A 7,500-nucleotide genomic window follows, 5' to 3' on the forward strand; every position below is an offset into this window, starting at 1 on the left:
TTTGCGGTGTGTGCGTGATACTTCCTGTAAAGGAAGAGATAGCGATGCAGCGACACTTCCAGTCAGCCTTTTCACCGTGTTGATCAAGTTTAAAACAGAAGTGTTGCCTCTGGCTGTGGAAGAGCTGACGGTGTCGCCGAGCTAAATCTCCCGCACGTAATTTCAAAAAATCCTGGCGTAGTCAACTTTCTTATTGGTTGTTAACAACCTCTTCCCCCCCCCCTCCCCGTCTTCTCTCACTCCCCCTTTCTCCCCCCCCACAGCCTGCTAACATCCTATTGGATGAGCATGGTCACGTGCGTATTTCAGACCTGGGTCTGGCCTGCGACTTCTCCAAGAAGAAGCCTCACGCCAGTGTGTAAGTACCGTACCCTCTGTGTGTGTGTGTGTGTGGTATTACTGCAGTGTGTGTGATACTCACAAAGTGTTGGGGCATGTTGCAGTGGTACCCATGGGTACATGGCCCCGGAGGTGCTTCAGAAGGGGACGGCGTACGACAGCAGCGCCGACTGGTTCTCACTGGGCTGCATGCTCTTCAAACTCCTCCGAGGGTAAGAGCGCGCACACACACACACACACACACACTCCTTTCCATCCCCACCTCTGCTCCTTCGTCAATCTTTTTATCCTTTCATTGCTACCGCGTGGTTCTGTTGTCCATCGCCACCGACGACGACAGGTTACTCAGTCACGGTCTCTCTTCTCTCTCTCTTCTCTCTCTCTTCTCTCTCTATTCTCTCTCTATTCTCTCTCTATTCTCTTTCTATTCTCTCTTTCTATTCTCTCTTTCTATTCTCTCTCTTCTCTCTCTATTCTCTCTATTCTCTCTCTATTCTCTCTTTCTATTCTCTCTTTCTATTCTCTCTCTTCTCTCTCCTCTCCTCTCTCTATTCTCTCTTTCTATTCTCTCTCTTCTCTCTCCTCTCTCTCTTCTCTCTCTATTCTCTCTCTCTTCTCTCTCCTCTCTCTATTCTCTCTCTTCTCTCTCCTCTCTCCTCTCTCTATTCTCTCTCTCTTCTCTCTCCTCTCTCTATTCTCTCTCTCTTCTCTCTCTCCTCTCTCTATCCTCTCTCTATTCTCTCTATTCTCTCTCTATTCTCTCTCTCTCCTCTCTCTCTTCTCTCTCTATTCTCTCTCTATTCTCTCTCTCCTCTCTCTATTCTCTCTCTATTCTCTCTCTATTCTCTCTCTCCTCTCTCTCTCTCCTCTCTCTCTCCTCTCTCTATTCTCTCTCTATTCTCTCTCTATTCTCTCTCTATTCTCTCTCTATTCTCTCTCTATTCTCTCTCTATTCTCTCTTTATTCTCTCTATTCTCTCTCTTCTCTCTCTCTTCTCCCTCTCTCTCTTCTCTTTCTATTCTCTCTCTCTTCTCTTTCTATTCTCTCTCTCTTCTCTCTCTCTTCTCTCTCTCTTCTCTCTCTATTCTCTCTCCTCTCTCTATTCTCTCTATTCTCTCCTCTCTCTCCTCTCTTTCTATTCTCTCTCTTCTCTTTCTATTCTCTCTATTCTCTCTCTCTATTCTCTTCTCTCTATTCTCTCTCTCTATTCTCTTCTCTCTATTCTCTCTCTCTTCTCTCTCTATTCTCTCTTCTCTCTCCTCTCTCCTCTTTCTATTCTCTCTCTCTTCTCTCTCTTCTCTCTCTCTCCTCTCTCTCTTCTCTCTCTCTTCTTTCTTCTCTCTCTTCTCTCTTCTCTCTCTCTTCTCTCTCCTCTTTCTATTCTCTATTCTCTCTCTTCTCTCTCTATTCTCTCTATTCTCTCTCTCTTCTATCTCTATTCTCTCTATTCTCTATCTCTTCTCTCTCTTCTCTTTCTATTCTCTATTCTCTCTCTCTTCTCTCTCTCCTCTCTCTCTTCTCTTTCTATTCTCTATTCTCTCTCCTCTCTCTATTCTCTCTCTCTATTCTCTCTCTCTATTCTCTCTCTATTCTCTCTCTCTTCTCTCTCTCTTCTCTCTCTTCTCGCTCCTCTCTCTTCTCTCTCTATTCTCTCCTCTCTCTTCACTCTCTATGCTCTCCTCTCTCTTCTCTCTATTCTCTCCTCTTTCTATTCTCTCTCCTCTCTATTCTCTCTCTATTCTCTCTCTATTCTCTCTCTATTCTCTCTCTCATCTCTCTCTCTTCTCTCCTCTTTCTATTCTCTCTCTCCTCTCTATTCTCTCTCTATTCTCTCTCTATTCTCTCTCTATTCTCTCTCTCTTCTCTCTCTCTTCTCTCTCTATTCGCTCGCTATTCTCTCTCTTCTCTCTCTCTTCTCTCTCCTCTCTCTATTCTCTCTCTATTCTATCTATATTCTCTCTCTATTCTCTTTCTTTCTATTCTCTCTCTATTCTCTCTCTCTCTCTATTCTCTCTCTATTCTCTCTCTCTATTCTCTCTTTCTATTCTCTCTCTATTCTCTTTCTATTCTCTCTCTATTCTCTTTCTATTCTCTCAATTTCTATTCTCTTTCTATTCTCTCAATTTCTATTCTCTTTCTATTCTCTTTCTGTTCTCTCAATTTCTGTTCTCTCTCTCTATTCTTTCTATTCTTGCTTTATTCTCTATTCTTTCTGTTCTCTCTCTATTGTCTCCCTCTCTATTCTCTCTCCTCTCTTGTCTCCCTCTATTGTCTCCCTCTCTATTCTCTCTCCTCTCTATTCTTTCTGTTCTCTCTCTCTCTATTGTCTCCCTCTCTCTGTCACGGTCTCTTATCTTCCTGTTTCACTCCTATTCCCCACTCTGTTATCTGTTTCTCCTTTTGCCTTGTCTGTGTCTGACCCTCTCACCCACTCCGTGTGTGTGTGGTGTGTGTGTTTGATGTGATGTGTGTGTGTGTGTGTTTGATGTGGTGTGTGTGACTGTGTGTTTGATGTGTAGTGTGTAAATGCCAGAGGTCTGGGCCCAGTACAGCTGAGGGGGGTAGGGTGCAGGGTGTAGGGGGGTGGTAATGGTTACTAGGTATGGTGTGAAAGAGAGTGGGAGGGAGACTGATGGGTCTTTCCATTGATGTGTGTGTGTCTGTGTTTGAACACTTCAAAGACTAGGGGGGGGGGGGTCAGAGAGGGAAAGGGTTGATGAGAAAGAGGGGCAGAGAGAGTTATATTATCTATTATCTACTTCAATTGATGTGGCAATGTTAACATATGTTTCCCATGCCAATAACGCCGCTTGACTTGAATTGAGAGAGAGATGCAAGTGTGATCTGCATTGGCAGCGTTGCAGGTGGATCTGCTGAGGCCTTAGGTTGTCACGGTGTGACATCACTCATTACATCGACCTCTCATTCACTGGATCCCTCACCTCCTTTCAGCTCTGTCCTCTCGACAGTAACACTAACCGCTTCTCTCGCTGGCTCTCCTTCTACCCCTCTCGTTCTCCTTCTCTCGCTCTCGCTCTCCTTCTCTCGCTCTCCTTCTCTCGCTCTCCTTCTCTCGCTCTCCTTCTCTCGCTGGCTCTCCTTCTACCCCTCTCGTTCTCCTTCTCTCGCTCTCGCTCAACTTCTCTCGCTCTCCTTCTCTCGCTCACCTTCTCTCGCTCTCCTTCTCTCGCTCTCCTTCTCTCGCTCTCTCTCTCCTTCTCTTGCTCTCCTTCTCTCGCTCTCCCTCTCCTTCTCACGCTCTCTCTCTCCTTCTCTTGCCCTCCTTCTCTCGCTCCCCCCCTCCCTCTCTTGCTCTCCTTCTCTCGCTCCCCCTCTCCTTCTCTCGCTCCCCACCTCTCCTTCTCTCGCTCCCCCCTCTCCTTCTCTCGCTCTCTACCTCTCTCTCCTTCTCTCGCTCTCCCACTCTCTCTCCTTCTCTCGCTCTCCCCCTCCCTCTCCTTCTCTCGGTCTCCCCCTCCCTCTCCTTCTCTCGCTCTCCCCCTCCCTCTCCTTCTCTCGCTCTCCCTCTCGCTCTCCTTCTCTCGCTCCCCCCCTCTCCTTCTCTCGCTCCCCCCCTCTCCTTCTCCCGCTCTCCTTCTCTCGCTCTCCCTCTCCTTCTCTCGCTCTCCCTCTCTCCCCCTCCTTCTCCCGCTCCCCCCTTCCTCTCCTTCTCTCGCTCTCCCCTTCCCTCTCCTTCTCTCGCTCCCCCCTCTCCTTCTCTCGCTCTCCCCCTCCCTCTCCTTCTCTCTCTCGCTCCCCCCTCTCCTTCTCGCTCTCCTTCTCTCGCATTCTCTCCCTCTCCTTCTCTCCCTCTCCTTCTCTCACTCTCCTTCTCTCACTCTCCTTCTCTCGCTCTCCCTCTCCTTCTCTTGCTCTCCTTCTCTCGCTCTCCCTCTCCTTCTCTCGCTCTCCCTCTCCTTCCCTCGCTTCCCCCCTCTCCTTCTTTCGCTCTCCCCTCTCCTCTCTCGCTCTACCCCTCCCTCTCCTTCTCCCGCTCCCCCCTTCCTCTTCTTCTCTCGCTCTCCCCCTGCCTCTCCTTCTCTCGCTCTCCCCCTCCCTCTCCTTCTCTCGCTCTCCTTATCTCGCTTCCCCCCTCTCCTTCTTTCGCTCTCCTCTCTCGCTCTCCCCCTCCCTCTCCTTCTCTCGCTCTCCCCCTCCCTCTCCTTCTCTCGCTCTCCCCCTCCCTCTCCTTCTCTCGCTCTCTCTCCTCTCGCTCTCCCTCCTCTCGCTCTCCCTCCTTCTCCCCCCTCTCCTTCTCTCGCTCTCCCTCTCTCGCTCCCCCCCTCCCTCTCCTTCTCTCGCTCCCCCCTCTCCTTCTCGCTCTCCCCCTCCCTCTCCTTCTCTCGCTCTCTCTCCTCTCGCTCTCCCTCCTCTCGCTCTCCCTCCTTCTCCCCCCTCTCCTTCTCTCGCTCTCCCTCTCTCGCTCCCCCCCTCCCTCTCCTTCTCTCGCTCCCCCCTCTCCTTCTCGCTCTCCTTCTCTCGCATTCTCTCCCTCTCCTTCTCTCACTCTCCTCTCCCTCTCCTTCTCTCGCTCTCCTTCTCTCGCTCTCCCTCTCCTTCTCTCGCTCTCCCTCTCCTTCTCTCGCTCTCCCTCTCCTTCTCTCGCTTTCCCCCTCTCCTTCTTTCGCTCCCCCCTCTCCTCTCTCGCTCTCCCCCTCCCTCTCCTTCTCTCGCTCTCCCCCTCCCTCTCCTTCTCCCGCTCCCCCCCTTCCTCTTCTTCTCTCGCTCTCCCCCTCCCTCTGTTTCTCTCGCTCCCCCCTTCTCCTTCTCTCGCTCTCCCTCTCCTTCTCTCGCTCTCCCTCTCCTTCTCTCGCTCTCCCTCCTTCTCTCGCTCTCGCTCTCCTTCTCTCGCTCTCCTTCTCTCGCCCTCCCTCTCCTTCTCCCGCTCCCCCCCTTCCTCTTCTTCTCTCGCTCTCCCCCTCCCTCTCCTTCTCTCGCTCTCCCCCTCCCTCTCCTTCTCTCGCTCCCCCCTTCTCCTTCTCTCGCTCTCCCTCTCCTTCTCTCGCTCTCCCTCTCCTTCTCTCGCTCTCCCTCTCCTTCTCTCGCTCTCCCTCCTTCTCTCGCTCTCGCTCTCCTTCTCTTGCTCTCCTTCTCCCCCTCCCTCCCCCTCTCCTTCTCTCTCTCCCCCCTCTCCTTCTCTCGCTCTCCCCCTCCCTCTCCTTCTCTCGCTCCCCCCCTCCCTCTCCTTCTCTCGCTCTCCCCCCCTCTCCTTCTCTCGCTCTCCCCCTCCCTCTCTCGCTCTCCCCCCCTCTCCTTCTCTCGCTCTCCCCCCCCCTCTCCTTCTCTCGCTCTCCCCCCCCCTCTCCTTCTCTCGCTCCCCCCCCTCTCCTTCTCTCGCTCCCCCCCTCTCCTTCTCTCGCTCCCCCCCTCTCCTTCTCTCGCTCCCCCCCTCCCTCTCCTTCTCTCGCTCCCCCCCTCCCTCTCCTTCTCTCGCTCCCCCCCTCCCTCTCCTTCTCTCGCTCTCCTTCTCTCGCTCTCCCTCTCCTTCTCTCGCTCTCTCGCTCTCCCTCTCCTTCTCTCGCTCTCCCTCTCCTTCTCTCGCTCTCCCTCTCCTTCTCTCGCTCCCCCCCTCTCGCTCCCCCCTCTCCTTTCTCGCTCTCCCCCTCCCTCTCCTTCTCTCGCTCTCCCCCTCCCTCTCCTTCTCTCGCTCTCCCCCTCCCTCTCCTTCTCTCGCTCTCCCCCTCCCTCTCCTTCTCCCGCTCCCCCCTTCCTCTCCTTCTCTCGCTCTCCCCCTCCCTCTCCTTCTCCCGCTCCCCCTTCCTCTCCTTCTCTCGCTCCCCCCACTCCTCTCGCTCTCCTTCTTTCGCTCTCCCTCTCCTTCTTTCGCTCTCCTTCTCTCGCTCTCCCTCTCCTTCTCTCTCTCCTCTTGCTCTCCTTCTCTCGCTCTCCCTCTCCTTCTCTCGCTCTCCCTCTCCTTCTCTCGCTCTCCCTCTCCTTCTCTCGCTCTCCCTCTCCTTCTCTCGCTCTCCCTCTCCTTCTCTCGCTCTCCCTCTCCTTCTCTCGCTCTCCCCCTCTCTCCTTCTCTCACTCTCCCCCTCTCTCCTTCTCTCGCTCTCCCTCTCCTTCTCTCGCTCTCCCTCTCCTTCTCTCGCTCTCCCTCTCCCTCTCCTTCTCTCGCTCTCCCTCTCCTTCTCTCGCTCTCGCTCTCCTTCTCTTGGTCTCCTTCTCCCCCTCCCTCCCCCTCTCCTTCTCTCACTCTCCCCCCCTCTCCTTCGCTCGCTCTCCCCCTCCCTCTCCTTCTCTCGCTCCCCCCCTCCCTCTCCTTCTCTCGCTCTCCCCCCCTCTCCTTCTCTCGCTCTCCCCCTCCCTCTCTCGCTCTCCCCCCCTCTCCTTCTCTCGCTCTCCCCCCCTCTCCTTCTCTCGCTCCCCCCCCTCCTTCTCTCGCTCCCCCCCTCCCTCTCCTTCTCTCGCTCCCCCCCTCCCTCTCCTTCTCTCGCTCCCCCCTCTCCTTCTCTCGCTCCTTTTCTCGCATTCTCTCGCTCTCCCTCCTTCTCTCGCTCTCCCTCTCCTTCTCTCGCTCCCCCCCTCTCGCTCCCCGCTCTCCTTTCTCGCTCTCCCCCTCCCTCTCCTTCTCTCGCTCTCCCCCTCCCTCTCCTTCTCTCGCTCTCCCCCTCCCTCTCCTTCTCCCGCTCCCCCCTTCCTCTCCTTCTCTCGCTCCCCCCACTCCTCTCGCTCTCCTTCTCTCGCTCTCCCTCTCCTTCTTTCGCTCCCCCCACTCCTCTCGCTCTCCTTCTCTCGCTCTCCCTCTCCTTCTTTCGCTCTCCTTCTCTCGCTCTCCCTCTCCTTCTCTCTCTCCTCTTGCTCTCCTTCTCTCGCTCTCCCTCTCCTTCTCTCGCTCTCCCTCCTTCTCTCGCTCTCCCTCTCCTTCTCTCGCTCTCCCTCTCCTTCTCTCGCTCTCCCTCTCCTTCTCTCGCTCTCCCTCTCCTTCTCTCACTCTCCCCCTCTCTCCTTCTCTCGCTCTCCCCCTCTCTCTCCTTCTCTCGCTCTCCCTCTCCTTCTCTCACTCCCCCCCTCTCCTTCTCTCGCTCTCCCCCTCTCGCTCTCCCTCTCCTTCTCTCTCTCCTCTTGCTCTCCTTCTCTCGCTCTCCCTCTCCTTCTCTCGCTCTCCCTCCTTCTCTCGCTCTCCCTCTCCTTCTCTCGCTCTCCCTCTCCTTCTCTCGC

The 7,500-nt window shown here is 54.5% G+C and overlaps 1 protein-coding gene across 3 annotated transcripts in view; it reads left to right on the forward strand.

The window, feature by feature from the left end:
* LOC110512753 (G protein-coupled receptor kinase 3) overlaps nt 1-7,500 on the forward strand; it is a 93,591-nt gene that overhangs the window by 58,538 nt on the left and 27,553 nt on the right. For all 3 annotated transcript variants that reach the window (XR_016493368.1, XM_036967332.2, XM_090227111.1), the window contains 2 exons: nt 264-358; nt 444-551. Coding sequence is in view for 2 of the 3 variants with exons in the window: in XM_036967332.2 (XP_036823227.1) it covers nt 264-358; nt 444-551 (203 nt within the window). In the remaining variant the exon portion in view is untranslated. The remainder of the gene's footprint in view (nt 1-263; nt 359-443; nt 552-7,500) is intronic.

The sequence above is a fragment of the Oncorhynchus mykiss genome, chromosome 29 (assembly GCF_057628025.1).
Source record: "Oncorhynchus mykiss isolate SJ-2025 chromosome 29, ASM5762802v1, whole genome shotgun sequence".
Lineage (NCBI taxonomy): Eukaryota > Metazoa > Chordata > Actinopteri > Salmoniformes > Salmonidae > Oncorhynchus > Oncorhynchus mykiss.